This window comes from Myxocyprinus asiaticus, chromosome 23 (assembly GCF_019703515.2).
Source record: "Myxocyprinus asiaticus isolate MX2 ecotype Aquarium Trade chromosome 23, UBuf_Myxa_2, whole genome shotgun sequence".
NCBI lineage: Eukaryota > Metazoa > Chordata > Actinopteri > Cypriniformes > Catostomidae > Myxocyprinus > Myxocyprinus asiaticus.
In genome coordinates this window covers 42,326,910-42,348,183 of record NC_059366.1, presented here as the reverse complement: position 1 = coordinate 42,348,183, position 21,274 = coordinate 42,326,910, and the positions used below count along the sequence as shown (strand labels likewise).

The 21,274-nt window shown below is 37.0% G+C and overlaps 2 protein-coding genes across 5 annotated transcripts in view; both read right to left on the bottom strand.

Moving 5' to 3' along the window:
• Positions 1 to 3,477: 3,477 nt before the first annotated feature.
• LOC127413544 (uncharacterized) lies at positions 3,478 to 14,641 on the bottom strand. 3 transcript variants are annotated; one of them, XM_051650781.1, is made up of 5 exons: positions 13,801 to 14,641; positions 12,458 to 12,564; positions 12,053 to 12,153; positions 9,206 to 9,305; positions 3,478 to 4,509 (listed from the first exon to the last, which is right to left on the bottom strand). In XM_051650781.1, exons 1-5 carry the CDS (start codon positions 14,572 to 14,574, stop codon positions 4,386 to 4,388), a joined length of 1,206 nt encoding a protein of 401 aa, XP_051506741.1. In that variant the 5' UTR covers positions 14,575 to 14,641; the 3' UTR covers positions 3,478 to 4,385. The 3 variants fall into 3 exon arrangements, with proteins under 3 accessions (XP_051506741.1, XP_051506742.1, XP_051506743.1); XM_051650782.1 differs by lacking the exons at positions 3,478 to 4,509; positions 9,206 to 9,305 and adding an exon at positions 9,661 to 9,810; XM_051650783.1 differs by lacking the exons at positions 3,478 to 4,509; positions 9,206 to 9,305 and adding an exon at positions 9,669 to 9,815.
• A 2,924-nt stretch (positions 14,642 to 17,565) lies between these two features.
• Positions 17,566 to 21,274, bottom strand: part of LOC127413550 (low density lipoprotein receptor adapter protein 1-B-like) — a 62,600-nt gene continuing 58,891 nt past the window's right edge. For both annotated transcript variants that reach the window (XM_051650790.1, XM_051650791.1), the window contains exon 9: positions 17,566 to 19,061. In XM_051650790.1, coding sequence (XP_051506750.1) covers positions 18,923 to 19,061 — 139 coding nt within the window. In that variant the 3' untranslated portion in view covers positions 17,566 to 18,922. The remainder of the gene's footprint in view (positions 19,062 to 21,274) is intronic.

The following is a 21,274-nucleotide window of genomic DNA, read 5'->3' as shown; positions in this document are numbered from 1 at the left end:
GTGCATGGTGCGTTTAGCTCCGAGCCATTTGTGATTATACTGCGATTCCTCAACATCATCACCTCCTTACAGTCTGTCAGGAGATGGTTAAGAGCACTCCCAAGGAGACCTCTCCTCACCGACAAAAAGGGTGCTCCAAAAAGTGGCCTATCTTCACTTGGAACAAGTGATGACATTCAATCAGATTGTCAGCAGGTGGCACAAGACTCAAGTCAGCGGTTATCCTTGTGGGGAAGCAGGCTCCGAAGAACATTAAGATCCATGGCAAGCAGCCCCATAACATGGTCCATCCTCGCCTCTGGGGCTGGTTTCTGGGCTAGGTTTTCAGTGTAAGCTGTTGCATGTGCAACAAAAAAAGCTGTATCCTAGGTGTCTGAATTCTACAGTCCCAGATGCATCAGTGCAAAAAATAAAAATACTGTGTTCAAAATGAAAATGTATATATTGTGCAGTGAAATATGCAGTGCAAAAATAATATAAAAATAATATTTCATATTTACTAAAACATTCACTCAATAAAATATTTGAAAACAGAACGTGTACTTTATCAATTGACAAGGATGCCAGTAAATTTTGTAACAGACAGACACAAGGGAGTCAACACTTCAGGTAAGAAGGCACGGTGATTGGCCAATGTCAATAATACTGTTAAGACTTGGAAGTCAACTAGACTTTGGTAGTCAATACTAAAATAATAATGCTAAAATAAAACAATTTAACAGTGTCAGTCTTTCAACAGTATCAATAATACAGAATACTGACACAGTTAGGTAAGTGAGTGCTTTGACTGTCTATTATGTCATCGTAATCTAACAAAAACAAAACTGACAAAAGGAGAAAATCAATCACTGCTCTTTAATTTAATTACTTTAAAATACGTGCCTGTATCAGTGGCGGATTTAGGCATGGGCGACATGGGCAGTTTCCCCCACGGTCAACAACTTTGGGGGTGTGTTGAAGCGGGTTTCGCCCAGGGTGCCATACAAGCAAGAACAGCTACTGACCTGTATAATAGTTACACTAAGCTAGATATTTACACACACCTCACAATGGTTACATAATACAACGTACATATAAACACATTAAATTTATATTTAAATCTTTCATAAATCCACTGATTTATTTATTAAACAATGAAATACATTTTATGGATCTTTGACTGCCTCAAAGCATTCAGGTATAAGGTTCCAGGTTGGGAACCTCTGATATAGAAACTTGGGTGTTGGCTGATAACTACGTTTTAAACATAACATTTTAAATTATTGATAAAGTTGTTTCATTGCAGTTGAAATGACAGGTCTGCCAACAATTTGGATATCGCTTTAAATAAAAAAGAAACGTTTTTTTTTCAGCGTTATATAAATCAATTTCCATAAAAAATTGTATAGTTACAGTTCAAAAATATAAAAACAATTTTTAATAAAATTCTCACTTAACTATTTACTTGATTTTTGACTTGATTCACTGATTCTTGAGATAAGGGACAAAACAAGTCCTACAAACTAGTCATTATTATGTTAAAAATCAAGAAATTCATAATAAAAATACTGAAAAAGTTCAATCTAAAGGAAATGTGGCAACTCGGGGCAATTATTACTTGCATTTTTAAATAATTTCATAGGTTTGTTTAAATGCATGCTCTATACTTGGAAGCACATGTAACTTAACCTGTCCTCAGCAAGAGGTCACAATGTTAAACTGTCAAACAAAGTGTTTAAAAATGCAACAAATTCATAAATATATCAAATGAAAGGTTGGGATCTGTAAGATATCAAACAATACATACATTTAATTTTAAATTATATTATTCATAAAAATAAAACAAAATGCCCATCAAAGTTGCGTCCTCACTTTGCGAAAACAAGAGCGATTTTTTTAATAATCCTTAATAAATCAGACAACAGTAGGACACGTGGTCTGGTAAGTTTTATATTTTGTAAAAAAATTTTACACAAACAATATTTAAGCATCTGCAGTCACAGCTTCAACATGTCAACACCATCATCCCATTGTGATAATTTCTGTTAAAAATTGTGGAATAATTTTGGCATTTTAGTTTAGGTAATGGATAAGATGGAAAAATATTCAATTGTCAACTCAAAATTGAATTTTCAGAATAGTGAAAACAAAAAACAAACAAAAAAAAAATGTATAGAATGTATTTTAGCACTTAACTCCTTTACTGAACACCATTATTACATAATGAATGACTTTACACTCTTGTTGGATGGATCAAATTAAAATAGCATGCTTTGTAGTGTGTCTGATGGTGTTACAGTAAGATTGGATGTGAGTGAAAAAATGTCCATTTTCAGAAAAAAAGCATTTTTATAATAACCTGTTTCCTTACATGATTTGTTAGCTGAGACCTTTGTCTACAAATATTTCCATAATTAAATTTAGTATTAAAAAATAAAAACATGTTTTGTCCCTTATCTCAAGAATCAGTGAAATAATGAATTAACATAGTGTACAATACTTTTGAAATTGAACAACCTAACAATAAATATAAGCCTACTGCATGTTCGCAAATGTGCGTCACATCAGCCTTTGTCTGAGTGCAGTTTTTTATGCATTAACAGTGAGTATTTATAAACTACAGCTTTAAGCCATGAGAGGCTGTCAAACAGAATTAGCGGGTCAAAGGTTATTGCCCATGGTGGTTTGGATGTAGCCATCATGGATGGATGTAACATTTTTGCCTGCATATTTATCACACAAAAACATTATGATCTCATGTCAACTGAGTGACTAAATGGAATATTTGTTCTTCACATGTCATGCCACAGGATACTTTAAATGTCATGAAAACAAGAAGGTAAAGAGTGATTAAAATGGTAAACAAAAGTTTGTGTCCTTGTTATTTTTCAATTGTAAATTTCTTTAAAGTTGAAAAAAGTTACAAACCCGATCAGAAACGTAATCAATTTCATTTTAAATGAAGTTATGAACTCACTTGCAAGTTAGCAATATTTACTCTTCTTAAAAATAATCCCGGGAGTGTTCCAAAAACAGCCGGCAAGTGACCTGACTTGCTAAAAAGACTTTGATACCGACAACTATTTTTAAATGAAAAACTTAAAAATGTGGTAGTACTTACTAGCTACTGACTGTTAATATTCTGCACTGAAAACATTCTTACATTTCTGCAAGATGTATTTGACCAAGTAAAATTTATGAATTAACCTTTGTAAGTAAAAACATTAGCTTGCAGAGACCAAACTTGATTGCAATTAATGTTATTAAACATATCAATAAGAAATTGGAGAGGAGGTACATGTATCAGTACTACTGCACAGTATGAGCTTGAGTTAATTAGCAATAAAATCACGTTAAAAGAAAACTTAAATTAATTCGGAATACAGAAAATCGTGCTATAAACATAAAAAGTTTATTGAAGCATTTGAATAAATGTAATATTGATAAACTTCAAACATTAATAATAAAAGTTAAAAAAGGGCACCTTTAAATGCCGTTGGTTCACACTTTGGTCATGACATGAGACAAAATAAATGACAAATGGGTTGGATCAAGATGAGATGTATATAATTTAGTGATGGCTGGCTACTAATGAGGGAAATATACATATATATATATATATATAAAGATCAGAGACTGTCATCTTTAGTAAATTGTTTAATTTAGAAAGTATAAAGTTATAAAAACTGCTTTTAGTAAATAAATGTAACAAATGAACAAAACCAATCAAAAGGACACAACATGAGATTTACAATGTTTGTCAGAACATCCTAAAAATTAAAATCGTTAATCTACATGGCTCTCATTTTTATGTATTGTTCTAAAATGGCACTATGATGAGTTTAAACCAAACGCTGGAGAAACATAGCAAATGTGTTGGTCCAACAGACACAAGTACAGCCTTGCGTTTCTCTCATCAAAGCAAACTGCAGTAACATGTAATGGAATGTGCAAGGGGGGGAAAAAAGATAAATTAAATCACTTTAAACCAATAAAGCAATCAAATGTTCACCTTTTATAAGAAAATTGGACACATTTAGCTAGCTACTGAAACTAAAACGGTTGTAGCTGTAAATACAAAGGGAGGAGTCATGTAAGATTCAGTGCTGGTTGGGGTAAAGAACTGAGAAATACAGATCATGCAAAATTACAAGACAAAACTATTAGCAGACAACACATCTATTTACATCTTTGCATTTTACAAGCACCAACACACAAATAGATACTTTTTACACCAGTAGAGTGTACAAACACCCACAACACACAGTGATATTACAACCAGCAGCATGAATGTAAGACTCCCACCTTTTTATAACCAAAATAAAGCAAAGATAGGAAAAGCTTTATATAAGACTTCAAACACTGACAACAAGTACATATCTAACAGATAAAAGTAAAAATATAAATTAGAGCACTGGGCTCCTGTGGAAAATATCTGGGACTCTGGCAAAGCGTCGATGGGTGAGGTCGTTCTGGTTTTGCCACTCACTGAGGGAGAGCAACGGACCTCTGGGACGGGATTTATAATTCCTATAAACACAAGGTGAAGAATAAAAGCATACAAATAGAAGGAAGGAAGATGGTAAAACCAGGAAATGGTATGCAGCTGTAGTCCAGTAGCGTGTGGTAGACTTGTGCCAGACCGATTCATTCACAGATATTTCACCATTTAAGATTATGGGCATCGGCCAATAATAGTTTAAAATAAGGGTTTATTCACTAAATTGTATTACTGATTATATATATTTATATATACACATACAGTATATATATATATATATATACAGTGCAACTGGAAAGTATTCACAGCACTTCACTTTTTCCACATTTTGTTATGTTACGGCCTTATTCCAAAATGGATTAAATTCATTATTTTCCTCAAAATTCTACAAACAATACCCCATAATGACAACGTGAAAGAAGTTTGTTTGAAATCTTTGCAAATTTATTAAAAATAAAAAAACAAAAAAAAAAAATAAAAAAATCACACGTACATAAGTATTCACAGCCTTTGCCATGACACTCAGAATTGAGCTCAGGTGCATCCTGTTTCCACTGATCATCCTTGAGACGTTTCTACAACTTGATTGGAGTCCACCTGTGGTAAATTCAGTTGATTGGACATGATTTGGAAAGGCACACACCTGTCTATATAAGGTCCCACAGTTAACAGTGCATGTCAGAGCACAAACCAAGCCAAGAAGTCCAAGGAATTGTTTGTAGACCTCCGAGACAGGATTGTATCGAGGCACAGATCTGGGGAAGGGTACAGAAAAACTTCTGCAGCATTGAAGGTCCAAATGAGCACAGTGGCCTCAATCATCCATAAATGGAAGAAGTTTGGAACCACCAGGACTCTTCCTAGAGCTGGCCGCCCGGCCAAACTGAGCGTTCGGGGGAGAAGGGCCTTAGTCAGGGAGGTGACCAAGAACCCGATGGTCACTCTGACAGAGCTCCAGCATTTCTCTGTGGAGAGAGGAGAACCTTCCAGAAGAACAACCATCTCTGCAGCATTCAGGCCTGTATGGTAGAGTGGCCAGACGGAAGCCACTCCTCAGTAAAAGGCACATGACAGCCTGCCTGGAGTTTGCCAAAAGGCACCTGAAGGACTCTCAGACCATGAGAAACAAAGATTGAACTCTTTGGCCTGAATGGCAAGCGTCATGTCTGGAGAAAACCAGGCACCGCTCATCACTTGGCCAATACCATCCCTACAGTGAAGCATGGTGGTGGCAGCATCATGCTGTGGGGATGTTTTTCAGCAGCAGGAACTGGGAGACTAGTCAGGATCGAGGTAAAGATGAATGCAGCAATGTACAGAGATATCCTTGATGAAAACTTGCTCGGGAGCACTCTGGACCTCCGACTGGGGCGAAGGTTCATCTTCCAACAGGACAACGACCCTAAGCACACAGCCAAGATAACAAAGGAGTGGCTCCGGGACAACTCCGTGAATGTCCTTGAGTGGCCCAGCCAGAGCCCAGACTTGAACCCGATTGAACATCTCTGGAGAGATCTGAAAATGGCTGTGCACCGACGCTCCCCATCCAACCTGATGGAGCTTGAGAGGTCCAGCAAAGAAGAATGGGAGAAACTGCCCAAAAATAGGTGTGCCAAGCTTGTAGCATCATACTCAAAAAGACTTGAGGCTGTAATTGGTGCCAAAGGTGCTTCAACAAAGTATTGAGCAAAGGCTGTGAATACTTATGTACATGTGATTTTTTTCTTTTTCTTTTTTTTTTTTTCTTTTTTTATTTAATAAATTTGCAAAGATTTCAAATAAACTTCTTTCATGTTGTCATTATGGGGTATTGTTTGTAGAATTTTGAGGAAAATAATGAATTTAATCAATTTTGGAATAAGGCTGTAACATAACAAAATGTGGAAAAAGTGAAGTGCTGTGAATAATTCTGGATGCACTGTATACACTGGCGGCCAAAAGTTTGGAATAATGTTCAGATTTTGCTGTTTCGGAAGGAAATTGGTACTTTAATTCACCAAAGTGGCTTCAACTGATCACAAAGTATAGTCAGGACATTACTGATGTAAAAAACAGCACCATCACTATTTGAAAAAAGTCATTTTTGATAAAATCTAGACAGCAGCCATCACTCCAACACCTTATCCTTGAGTAATCATGCTAAATTGATCATTTGGTACTAGAAAATCACTTGCCATTATATCAAACACAGTTGAAAGCTATTTGGTTCATTAAATGAAGCTTAACATTGTCTTTGTTTTTGTTTTTGAGTTGCCACAGTATGTAATAGACTGACATTTTGAGCACACTGGCAGTTTAAGATTCAAATTGTAATAGTAATTTTTCACGTTATTAATGTCCTGACTATACATTGTGATCAGTTGAATGCCACTTGGGTGAATAAAAGTACCAATTTCTTTCCATAAGAGCAAAATCTGAACATTATTCCAAACGTTTGGCTGCCAGTGTATGTGTATGTATATATATATATATATATATATATATATATATATATATATAAATATAAACATTTATCTCTAGCATATATATAATTTTTGCATTAAAAAATAAGGGTGAGCTTGACCTAGGTCTCTGTGAGAAAATATCGTTTTGAGCGGAAACACTTATGATGCTTGAACACTCTCTTAAATCTCTTTGATTGTTGACTTTTAAGTAAAGATATTTATTACATGGCTCTCTGGAACACTCCATTCAAGTTGGTCAATAGCACCACTCAGCGGTCAGATATATCGGAATAAGGACCACACACCCGGGGATAAAGTGATATTTTTACCAGTCATCCGGGTATTGCGTGTTATATTTCCAACTTCTCATATCACTCTGCGATATTTACAAGTAAGCTAATAAAATAATTTAAACTCAAATCAATGTGGCAAGTAGTCTTGGAATAAGTAGGATAATGAGCAGTCAACGATCATTTTCGCAACATAAATACCAACAGAATTCCAATACATACAGTTAAAGTCAGAAGTTTACATACACTGAGGTTGAAGTCATTAAAAATCATTTTTTAACCACTCCACAGATTTCATATTAGCAAACTATAGTTTTGGCAAGTCGTTTAGGACATCTACTTTGTGCATGGCACGAGTAATTTTTTTCCAACAATTGTTTACTGACAGATTGTTTAAAGTTAAAGCTTGTCGCAAATGGGTCTTCCAAATGGACAATGACTCCAAGCATTCCTCCAAAGTTGTGGCAAAATGGCTCCAAGGTATTGGAGTGGCCATCACAAAGCCCTGACCTCAATCCGATAGAAAATTTGTGGGCAGAACTGAAAAAGCATGTGCGAGCAAGGAGACCTACAAACCTGACTCAGTTATACCAGTTCTGTCTGGAGGAATGGGCCAAAATTCCAGCAACTTATTGTGAGAAGATTGTGGAAGGCTACCCAAGATGTTTGACCCAAGTTAAACAATTTAAAGGCAATGCTACCAAATACTAACAAAGTGTATGTAAACTTCTGACCCACTGGGAATGTTATGAAAGAAGTAAAAGCTCAAATAAATAATTCTCTCTACTATTATTCTGACATTTCACATTCTTAAAATAAAGTAGTGATCCTGTCTGACCTAAGACAGGGAATGTTTTCTACGATTAAATGTCAGGAATTGTGAAAAATTGAGTTTAAATGTATTTGGCTAAGGTGTATGTAAACTTCTGACTTCAAATGTATATGATGAAGAATTCTAGAATTCTGGTTTCTGGAGACTCTGCGAATTCTTTCTTCTAAATAATTTCAACACAAATCAATTTTTATTGTCCTTTTTTTATATAGTAGATAGCAATGTAATAAGCAGGATAAAGTATAATAATGTTGTGTCAGGGTCCTGATCACCCTGTCGATGTTAACTGTTTTAATTACTGTATATAACAATTTCTATTTTTCTCACACAGTAAAAAATTTGTTTTTTACCTAAAAATATATAGATGCCATTATTATTTAGGAAGGGTGCCCCCGCAAGGAGATCATATTTGGGGGTCCTTGGTATCGAAAAGTTTGAAAACTCCTGCATTAACAAATTGGTTCATTAAATGCGTATGACTCACTCATTACCTACTGAACCTACTGGCATAATGCTGTATAACTGCAGAAACAGCTACTGAATCAGTGAATAAATCTTTTGATGAATAGACTCAAGAGTCACTGTGATGGGGGGCTGGGTAGCTCAGCGAGTAAAGACGCTGACTACCACCCCTGGAGTTGCAAGTTCGAACCCAGTGCTGAGTGACTCCAGTCAGGTCTCCCAAGCGACCAAATTGACCCGGTTGCTATGGAGGGTAGAGTCACATGGGGTAACCTCCTCATGGTCACTATAATGTGGTTTGCTCTCGGTGGGGCACGTGGCAAGTTGTGCGTGGATGCCGCGGAGAATAGCGTGAAGCCTCCACATGTGCTATGTCTCCGCAATAACACGCTCGACAAGCCACGTGATAAGATGCGCGGATTGACAGTGTCAGACGCGGAGGCAACTGAGATTCGTCCTCCGCCACCCAGATTGAGGCGAGTCACTACGCCACCATGAGGACCGAGAGCGCATTGGGAATTGGGCATTCCAAATTGGGGAGAAAAAATAAATAAATATAAATTAAAAAAAGTCACTGTAATGAAGCAAAAAGCATTGCTTCATTTTCTGAAAACATTTCATGCCTTTTATTTTGGGGTGGAAAATGATCTGGACAAGTTCTCAACAGGTTTTGTGAGATTCACTCATTAGTGTTTACCTGCGGGTGAGATCAGAGGGGTGCTGCCAGTGTTGGCCGTTACTGGCTGTCCGCTGACCGGCAACGGACTTCATGAGATGTTGGAGCTCCGTCATCACACCTGTCAACACAGACGAGATGGCACGACTCAATATCGAATCATGATTCATATGTGATGGATTTTTTTTAAAGGTAGACTCGGTAATTGTTATGCTAACTGCTAAACATAAACAGAAATACTAAGAGTAAAGTGTTACTTTCAGGACTGGGTAAAAATATAGATTTATCAATTAGTAGCAATCTTTATTTTAACGATCTCGATATCGTTTCTTAAAATCCCAAGATTGATCTTTTACTCTGTGTTGCAATCCTCCACAATGCGAGTAAATCACTTGTGACCACATTTTGCGCTATGCTACTAAAAATGTCTATTATTAGCCACCGGCTGGTAAACTTTCAGATTTCACTTGCCTGTGTCTGTGTAATATAGAGGCAAAGAAGTTCAGCACCGAGATCCTTTCACTATGAGTAAAAGTTTGGTTTCACTCATTCCTTGTAATGCGTGTCCAAAGACGAGATCCATGCAATCCATTTGTCATTGAACTATGCCTCTTTTAGTTCCCTTTCTGTTCTTTACAGTCAATGACAAAAAAATAACAAAAATAGAAGCATTAAATTCTAATCACACATAGCACGGATGCAGTAATGAAGCCATGTCATTCATCTCTCGTTAAAGGAATATTCCTGTTCAATACAAGATGAGCTCAATCGACAGCATTTTTGGTATAATGCTGATTACCACAAAAATAATTTAGACTCTTCCCTCTTTTCTTAAAAAAAAATATCAAGGTTACAGTGAGACACTTACAATAAAAGTGAATGGGGGCCAATTTAATAAAATCCTCACGTTTTAAGAATTAATGCAAGTACTTTTATTAAGTAATACGCTTCGGGGCCTGGGTAGCTCAGTGGTAAAGACGCTGGCTACAACCCCTGGAGTTCGTTAGTTCGAATCCCAAGACGTGCTGAGTGACTCCAGCCAGGCCTCCTAAGCAACCAAATTGGCCCGGTTGCTAGGGAGGGTAGAGTCACATGGGGTAACCTCCTCATGGTCGCCATAATGTGGTTCGTTCTCGGTGGGGCGCGTGGTGAGTTGAGCGTGGACGCCGCGGTGGGTGGCGTGAAGCCTCCACACACGCTATATCTCCGTGGCAACGCGCTCAAAAAGCCACATGATAAGATGCACGGGTTGACGGTCTCAGACGCAGAGGCAACTGGGATTCATCCTCTACCACCCGGATTGAGGCGAATCACTACGCGACCACGAGGACTTAAAAGCACATTGGGAATTGGGCATTCCAAATTGGGTGAAAAAGAGGGAAATTTTTTTTTAAAAAAAACCTCCAAACCCTCCAAAAATTGGCTCCATTCACTTTCATTATGAGTGCCTCACTGTAACCTCCATTTTTGCTTTTTTTAAAGAAAAGGAGGGACGAGACTAAATTGTTTTTGTGGTAATCAACATTACGAAACAAATGCTGTCGACTGAGTTTCTTGTATTGAACCGGAACATTCCTTTAATGTGCACTCAACCAAAACGCTTGTGTGTGACGCTCGCTGAACTGCTGGTATTCTTAAAGAGACTAAAGTTTTAGCGCCTGTTCAACATATATCTAATTTCAAGACACCATAGTTATTGATGGAATACATAATTTGTACATGTTTATAAAGCTAAAATGTGACCAAAATCATGAAAAACTAATGATAAATAATTTTTCTTTTCATAATATACCGAGTTAGAAGGTCCCTTGTATACTTAACTGCAATTGCTGAGAGAGAATTTCTTTCACTTCTAAGCAAAACGGACATTATAACTGAAATATACCCAGATGAATCAGAATCGATTGAAATTGAATCGAGAGCTTGTGAATCGGAATCGCATAAGGAAATGTGTATCAATACCCAGCTCTAAGTATTTTTGAAAAATATGTTTATCTTAAACATACACTCACATAAGAGGAAGCTTTCCTGGAGAAAAAGCTGCTTTTCTCTACATATGGTGTTGGACGCACATTCATGAATACTGCCATGATGACCATCATATGATCAGCTGAATTTTACTCGCTTTATCTCAAGTATCCCCTGTAATTGGACACTTTCAAGTGCAAATTTACAATGACATCGGTAACTGAGAACTGTTTTTGTGCGATACTGGATCTACGCCGCTGGGTGTCAGCGCAAACAAACAAATTGTACCATGTACACCTTACAAACAACGAGTCAACTTTTGAGTCAAGGCCTAGAGACAACTGTCCAACAGGGTCTTCCTGATCATCAGTTACACACATGAAGGATGATTACATAATTTCTTATTAGTCAGATCAAGTACAGGTCATTAATCAAGCATTATCATACCATTCAGGCAAGTCATTTCTTATTGGTTTGAAGCCCTTCAAACAAACAACTTCCCTTTCTGTCCGACTAAGCATAACATATTTCAGCATAACATGTCGTGCACCCATAACAGGCATCCTGTTAATCTCTCTCCCACCCTTTGCTATTGCTTACCAAACCGTTCTTCCCCTGAACCTTTTATCCAAGCCAAAATCTCGAACCGTAGCAGTTTCACAACTTCCCTAAAGCAGACAGCTTTCTCTGTTGTGCAGGTTTAAAGGGTACAGCCAAGCTGCATTGCTTTAACTGAAAATTTTCCATCATTTACTGAATTTAACAAATGTTGATGGATAATTTAAAACATGTCTGTCATTTTGACAAAAAACAAGACAGAAAACCATTTTAGTGATGCAGAAATTACACACTTCACCTGAACTGCACAGAAATCATACAGTATTCTATAAAGTTTGGTACCGTTTCCTAGTCCATTGCTCTCCATCATGTGTTTTTTAACGGAGTCCACGTAAGACTTTTTATGCGTCTCCCATTCCTCTTCGGTACGAAACACCACAGGCCTGGACGCAGTACACACACACACACACCCACACACACAAAAGTACTTTCTTAGAAGAGGCACTGGCCCACAAATCACAGAACAAACATAAAACAGAACAAATATTACAACAAAAAAAATTATATCAAATAGTGTCTCTTTAAGTAGCACTATCTAACATTAGCACAAGCAGAAAAAGTTTTGTCTCCCTTGGAAATAACGCCTTAGTTTGTTGTAAATGTACATATTTATATTCTATCAAGAATTGAACTCAAGTCAAACTATTTTTTACATGTACTTGTTATTAAACCCAGGGTGTGCTTTACCTCTGTGCTGAATTGTGGGTTTTCTTGTCGGTGTCATTCTCTTGTTCCCTCACTGATTGGGTTTCTCTGGTCTTTGTGGTCTCTGGGATGACCAGTTTAGATCTGACCTGCTCAGCGGCATAAAGGTGCAATTTAACAGTGACAGAGATCATGAAAATTATGACCAAATGCCTTAAAGAAGTCAAGAAACATTTTGATTCACAAGCTCTCAACTCATTTTGATTCTGTTCGATTCAATTCCGAAGTTAACATGTCCATTTATTCTTACATATGAGAGAAATCCTCTTGCAGCTTACGTGGTAAATTGACAACTAACAGCATTAACATATTTATTTAGAAATAAATTAACAAATGTTAAGCTTTTTAAAAATGTACACATTTCATGTAATCAGCAAAAACTATGAGGTCTTGAAATTGCATAGAAATCAATATATAGAAACTTTTTTACTATAAATTCTCCTCTCTGCCCAGTAGGAGGCGATGTACACAACGAATGTGAATGGCCAAAAACAAAAGAAGAATGCAAAAGTGAAAGTGCCGTTTGCTAGTAAAAAAGGACTTAAATATTGATCTGTTTCTCTCCCACACTTATCATATCGCTTCTGAAGACATTGATTTAAACACTGGTGTCGTATTGATTACTTTTATGCTGCCTTTATGTGCTTTTGGGGCTTCAAATTGTGAGAACCTATAGAGCTGAAATATTCTTCTAAAAATGTTGTTTGCATTCAGCAGAAGAAAGAAAGTCCTTCACATCTTGGTGCTAGAAGGGTGAGTAAATTATCAGAGAATTTTCCTTCTTGGGTGAACTACTCCTTTAAGTACAGTTACAAAGTATTTGCACTTACTTACTTTACACCTCTGAACATTTGATAACCACAGCTGTTAAGATACAAAATTACGTTAAAATCTTTCTAGCAAGTCAGTTTACTGTCGGCCATCTTTGGAACGCTCTCAGGAGACTACTTCCAGTCATGCCAGTGCAGCTCTTATCTACTTGAATGGGGAGAGACCGAAACCTCAAAACCGGTTGGTCAAGATTACGAGCAAAGAACATATTTCAAATCTGCAATAAAATCTGACAATACTGGTATCATAAATTGTGCTTCTTTACCTCATATTACAAGCACGTTCTCGAGTTGATTGACAGGCGATCTCTGTATCTAAAAGGTTGATGGCTCTTTAAACTGTAAGGTGGAACTTCCTTTCTACACCCGTTGACCGCTGGGTGCATAAGAGCTCTTTGTTTGGGCTTTCCAATTTCTCCCATTCATTTTAATAGAAGTGGCCCGTCTCTGCTAAATATTCTCTGGTTACGTATACATAAAAGACAGACTTCAAACCTGCAATTGAAGAGGAAGAGAACTTTCAAAGTTTGTTTCTGCGGCTCCGTCTTCACCCAAAACGGTCGCCTCCAAATCCGACGTCACCAGTGCACTGACTGACACTCCCTCTTCCTCTTTTGATGAGGCAACAGTCTCAAAGACGACCCTCTCTGGGGGCGCACGTTCACGTTTCGATTCATGGACTGGGATATGTTTGTGCGAGACCTCCCAACTGTTCCCCTTCCCACTGCCCTTAAAGCCAGTCAGGGGTCCATTAATAGAACTAAAAACACTGAAGTTCAAAGATGGGTAGAACAAAGGTACTTTTCTATCACAGCTTAGAACTGGAATCGGGGAAGGCAGGCTCTCCCTTTCCGGGTCTAACCGGTTCAGAAGGCATTTGGACAGAGGGGTGGACACGACAGGGGTCACAGGTTGAATGACCTTTGACCGAGGTGCAGTCACATCCTTCGATAATCTTAGGGCCTGTACCGGTGTCGATCCTTGGACTCCACTCAAGAAGTCCAATGATTCTACAATACAGCCCTGATCTGGGGAGCATGGCCTAAAAATGCATGTTTTTTTCAATGGTGTCTCAAAAGTCTCATCCAGACATGAATCGTCCCGCAGTCTCTTACGATTAGTAATAAGAACTTTAATGTTACAAGGGCTGCTGTAATTATAAGGCTGATCGCAGATCATTTGCGAGTAAACAGACAGAGGTCTTAAGTGCGGGAATGTAGACCCCTCATCCCTTTTTGATTTTTTAGTGGGCTCCTTATCTTCTGTCATTGTTATTTTTTACTGTTATTTTAATAAATTAGGAGTGGGAGAGGAAGGAGTGTCCAGTCAGTTTTATCCTGGAAGGAGAGAGAAATGAAAGTGCATTAACTTGAGAACAAACTGTCATGCTCGTTAATGAATTACTTAAAAACCCCATGAATTCAATTGGGGAGCACTATTTTATTCCCTGTGTTGACATATTTCCTATTGAAACAGGAAGGGGTCATCTAGTTTATGTTCGGAATAGCATTCTACCAGACTACACCTACTATTTATGCAGTTTATAGTGTGTAAGGGTCAGAAATTAATGGGGGCTTGGGGTAAAAATGCCACAAAGTGACAGAAATGCCCACCAAATGTAAAATGAAGGAGCAAAACATGCCCCCATTAGGAATTCCCTCTTAACATCTGGTATTTTTTCAAACTATTTATTCTGAGCCTAATACATACTATTACAAAATATGATTTGATGCTGATTTTAATTTATAAGTATCAACCTTACTGAATTAAAAAGGGCATAAAAAAAAAAAAAAAAGAAAGAAAATCATAAAATTGTGACACAGTATTTTATTTTTTGGCATTTTAAAAAATGCTGTCATAAAGGTAAAAAATGCCCTTAAAATTAGACCTGGGGTGCAAATATTGCCGCATAATTAAATCATTTAATTTCTGACCCTGGTGTGTGTATAGCGTGTAAATATCATTGATTACTTGGACTAAAAGTGCAAAACAGCTGCATTATTTCCAGCTAGATCATTTGATGCCACTTGCTAAATTAAAGGAATAGGTCACCCAAAAATGTAAATTCCCTCATCATTTACTCACCCTCATGCCATCCCAGATGTGTATGACTTTCTTTCTTCTGCAGAACACAAATGAAGATTTTGACACAATGTAAAAACTACAGAAATGAGAGATGCAGACGGAGAATAACAACCATTTAAGTGTTATGTGAAGTCAAAATGAATTTCAGGCTCAACTTGTGCAGTTGTTGGCTGTCATAACTCAAAGTAGATAACAATATCAACGTAACTAACCTAGGACCATCACTTCATTACATCTGCACACTCAGGAGAGCCACTGTCAAAAAAATAAATAAAAATGGTTATCTCCACTCTGTGAAGTATCAGCACCATAGAGCCACATGTTTTTTGACAACTTTTATAAATATAATACTACAAATGTCTCATCACCCGCTAAGATGTTGTATAAAAACTGGAGTTGTATGGATTACTTTTATGCTGCCTTTATGTGCTTTTTGGAGCTTCAAAGTTCTGGTCACCATTCACTTGCATTGTATGGACCTACAGAGCTGAGGTGTTCTTCTAAAAATCTTAATTTGTGTTCTGCAGAGGAAAGAAAGTCATACACATCTGGGATGGCTTGAGGGTGAGTAAATGATGACAGAATTTTCATTTTTGGGTGAACTATCCCTTTAAATATGCAACGTGATGGCATCATGAAAGGACAGCAGTTTGCAATATCTATCGCTGGACATTGCATACTGTACAATCTACTATTTATTAAAAATAGTATGCAGTATACTAGACTGGGGTTGAGTTTGTAATACACACACCGAGTACACTTGCACATACAGTAGATTACCTCAAGCTAACAGACAGTGACTAAAAGAAATAAAACTCCCAACTTTGATTTCATTAGGTCCAACAATGTTTCACATATTTAATATTTGCTGTGCATGCTAACAAAGAAATGCATGCCAAACTAAGTAGCAAACATAAACCAGGTATGTTAATAGCAGGCACCTAGATAATTAATTCACATGGATGCTAGCATGAAACTTGAGCACCGTTAAACATCATCAAAATGGGTTTAGACGGAACGTGTGCCATTTGATTGTTAAAGTGTCAACTTTTGAGTGTACACTGCAGCTTTGCAAGTTTACCTGGTGAAAACAGTGTTCAGCGACTTAAGCGCTTGTGCCCGGTGTGCTATTTTTTTAGATGTACCTACTCTACATCATCGGGAAAAAAAACTACAGTCCAAGGCACACCTGATATTTATAACCTCTCAATCGCAACTCGACCTATGATTGGCTGAAACCAAGTACGTGATTTCTTTCAAACTTTATGGGATTTTCTTCGCATTTAGATTCGGAACAGTTTGAAGTACGGGCGTAAATAAAGACAATTAACCTTGTTAAACTTAAAAAATGAAATAAAAAATAAATAAAAGATTCACTTGGGGTTGAGATTATTATTGATCATACGACGGTAAAGACGTGGCTCATGAATATTAATTACGTCACGGGATGGTGAGACAGAAATGTAAAGGCTATTTGTGTATTTTTTATTTTAAAATAATTTACTTTATCACAGTGTAATGTGCAAAGACAAATTTAAGTAAGCCATTCGTAGACTGATGTCCGCAAAAAAGAGTTTAAAAAAAAAAAAAAAAACATGGGGTACTGACCTAACCAATGGTGTGGTGTGGGGCGGGGCTAACGGTTTTGTGAACAAATGCAGACAAAGGGCGGTAAGGGGGCCGTTCACAACGAACGCGTTTTATGCGTTGTTTTCAATTATCTTTCAGAGTAAACATGCGCAAGACTTACGTCTTTGTGCCATTGAGTAATTGTCTCGAATTAATAACAGTTTTCAACGGGACACAGTTAATTGTCCTCATGTAGGCTAAATAAATACACTTTAAAAAGCCAAATAAATGTAACTGGTCAATCTGACAAGTGGTGAGAAAAGTAACACACCTGAATTTACACTAAGAAACTTTAATAGCCATTGAGCCACCTATTTATCATATGAGAACCATTTTTTTTTTTTTTTTGGACCAATAGGTTACTTATTCCCATTATAAACTTGTCCACATTATAGGTCCAAACAAAAATCAACAGGATTTTTATTACAGAGCTTTGATTTCAAATAAATCCATGAACATGAAATAAGGCAAAAACAGAAACAAACACTAAGGCGGATGTTTGAGTCTACTGAAATTTGATGTATGAAAACCCTAATAAATCTTAAATTAAGAGAGTAGAAAAGCTTTATTGTAAACCACAAAATAACTGCCTGTATTACTTCGGCTGTATCACAGGCAACAGTAAAACCACAGTGTTCAATATCAGCCAATGCACAAGCAAGTGTACCAGTTGATGAGAAAATTATACATTGCTGTACTTGTCATAAAGTTATATTTCTGGCTGAGGAATTTATGCAAAATGACAAATTTCCCTTTACAAAAATACTAGTATTTCCATAAAAATATACCATGGAAAAAGCAGTAATACAATGTTTTATGGACACTACCATGAAGGTAATACTACAGTTTTAATAAAGCATCTTATAGTATTATGGTGTATGAATATGGTAATCAAACAGGAACATGGAATATATAAATTACAATCACTAAACCATACAGCAGTACACTAAATAATAATAATAATAATTTTAAGATTGACGCATTTCAATTTCATAACAAAACATTTAATAAAATTAAATAAAAAAAACTCAATATTTTAAGTTTCATTAATTTAATTGTTTTAAACTTCACACAATTCAACTCTGTTATGGAACTGAAATGCGTAAATCTTAAAAATATAGACTAAAATATTTTTTGGAGTGTACTGCAACAGCCCTGCAATTAAATTCTTGATGAAACATGTTCCATAACTGAACAGATGTACAGTATGTATAAATAACATATGCAGAAAAATGTTTGTAATTACCTTCCTGAAATGAAATCATAAGCTCCAGAAAGAGGCGCAAAGAGGAGTGCAAAAATACGTTTTAATAGAAAAAAATAAGATTGTCTCATTTAAATACCCTGTCTTCCATTTTGAATGTTTGACCATCATGTTAATTTCACCCATTTTTAATTAACTTATTATTCCTTCTTTTTTCTAAATTTTGAGGGCAGACAACTGACTTACGTCCATTTCAACACTTAAAGAAAACACAAACCCACTCATTAAATCTTTAGTGTAAATTACCCGAAGATGTGCTAATCTCAAGCATTATATTCTGACATTCCACTGCATAGAATCACAAAACCAGCCTTAGCACTCCAAATTAAAATAATAATAAATGATAAAATATTACACAATTATTGTCATATACATACATCATTTTGTATTCATAGACATACATATAAAACAGGAAAAAATGTAAGTAACAGAAAATGTAAATGTCAAAACACTAAATGAAATAACACGTATACTCTATTGCTTTGGTCTGTGCTCTTGTCGCCAGGTTTGCTCAACCTCTGGATGCAGTTCCAGCTACAACCACCAGATTGCGCCACTGAGAGGAACAGAGAGGTCGATTTCCTTTGCGTCGTTCCATCAGCTCATTCCTCTCTCGCCCCTCCCCCTCGAAACCGCCTCTCAGAAGCCGAACGCGTCCTCGCTGTCTGCAGCCTCAGCTTTGTCCCAGTTGCTTGGCGACAAGCACTCTTCGGCATTGTAGTCCTGAGGGTTTACCCCAATGTCCAGCATCTGGGGGTTAGTGCGAGACTGAGCGAGTCTTTGGGAGAAACAGAGACATTTGTGAGGTACATTTCAAGCTGAAATGTGCTGAAACCTCCAAACGAGCTTCAAAACATTAGTTCAGATCGTGTTATGAGCTGTGGAGACTAGGGAATGCATATGCAAAACGCCACAAACAACACATTAAATATACATGGCAAAGTTTTTCTCATCGAGAGTACTTCATGCCATTTTAAAGAATATGATTAAACAGAATTGCAACACTGGTTGTAGTCTTGAATATCACAATGAACATGACTGTATGAATATATACAGTTGAAGTCAGAAGTTTACATTCACCTTAGCCAAATACATTTAAACTCAGTTTTTCCAAAATTCCTGACATTTAATCGGAGAAAACATTCCCTGTCTTACATCAGACAGGATCACTACTTTATTTTAAGAATGTGAAATGTCAGAATAATAGTGGAGAGAATTATTTCAGCTTTTATCACATTCACAGTGGGTCAGAAGTTTACATACACGTTGTTAGTATTTGGTAGCATTACCTTTAAATTGTTTAACTTGTTAAACTGTTTAATCCTCATGTCATTCCTCCCAGTCTAAACAGCAATGTGGCAGCAGTGGAGTCATTCAGGTTCCTGGGAACTACCATCTCACAGGACCTGAAGTGGGAGACCCACATTGACTCCATTGCGAAAAAGGCCAGCAGAGGTTGTACTTCCTTCGCCAGCTGAGGAAGTTCAACCTGCCACAGGCGCTGCTGATACAGTTCTACTCAGTGGTCATCGAGTCTGTCCTCTGCACTTCAATAACTGTCTGGTTTGGTTCAGCTACAAAATCAGACATCAGAAGACTACAAAGGACAGTTCGGACTGTTGAGAGGATTATTGGTTGCCCCCTACCCCCCCTTCAAGAACTATACACTTCCAGAGTGAGGAAAAAGGCTGGAAAAATCACTCTGGACCCCACTCACCCTGCCCACTACCTTTTTGAACTGTTGCTTTCTGGCCGACGCTTCAGAGCTCTGAGCACCAGAACCGTCAGTCACAGGAACAGTTTTTACCCCCAGGCTATCCGTCTCATGAACAGATAAAACTGCCCCTTTGAGCAATAATTAATGTGCAATACACAGTTTAGTCTTTCTTATATTTATCCAACACATCCAACCTCTTCTGCCATTACATTCCCTTGCACTGTACATAACCGATTTGTATTTGCACTATGTGGATATATCGTCTTATTGTGCATTCTGTATATACTTCTATTCAATTTTTATTTATATTTTATTATTATCTCTGTCTTGTTGCTGTTTTGTATTGTTATGCACTGGAAGCTTCTGTCACCAAGACAAATTCCTTGTATGTGTAAGCAATAACAATAAAAGATTATTCTGCAATACTCATGCCAACATTTCCTTTTTCAAGAATTTAAGCTTTTAAAGAGACTGTTTAATTTACTGTCTCTGGATGGTTACACCAAATGACATTTTTGACTTATGAAAAAAGTCAAAGCCCCAGAAAAAATATCAAAATGTTGAACTCAGTAGTTGAAAACATGTTCATCATAGAAGAGGTGTATTCAAGTAATTATTTTATGTGAATTGCATTTTTAATGTATGTTTGAATAATTTAATAGATCTGGACAAAAAAAACATTAACATCTCGTCACTGACCCAGTTGTTTCGTATGGAAAAGAGCTGTGGGAAGATTGTGTTCAATGGAAATAACAGCATGCAAGTTTCGAACGACATGATGGTGAGTAAATCATGACTGTATTTTTAGTTTTGCATGCACTATTCCTGTTAATATGGCGTCTAGCCTGACTAAGGTCCACAGTTACGCACTTTGCGACAAGGCTTGTGTGGGACACAAACAGCTGATCACAACACAAATAAGAAAAATGTGAAGATGAAAACAAGTGATGTTTCTACAACTTTTGGCACAGAACCCTGCCATAAACAACACAAGTCCAGCCAGTACTGGATAAAAGCCATTAAAATGTCACAGAAATGGAAAGGGTTCTGAACCATAGTGAGAAAAACACAGAACAGACGAAGAACTGGACTAATATGCTGTCATTGATGATCATGATGTTCTGAAAGTGAATTATGATGGATGAAGATATCATTATAGCCCGGATGAACATTATCTTTACCTGAGTTGGACTCAAAACTATCCAGACTGCGGCTGAGGGGGGAAGTAAGCAACATTAGTGTGAGAAGACTTGTGATCAGAAGAAAGCAAACAG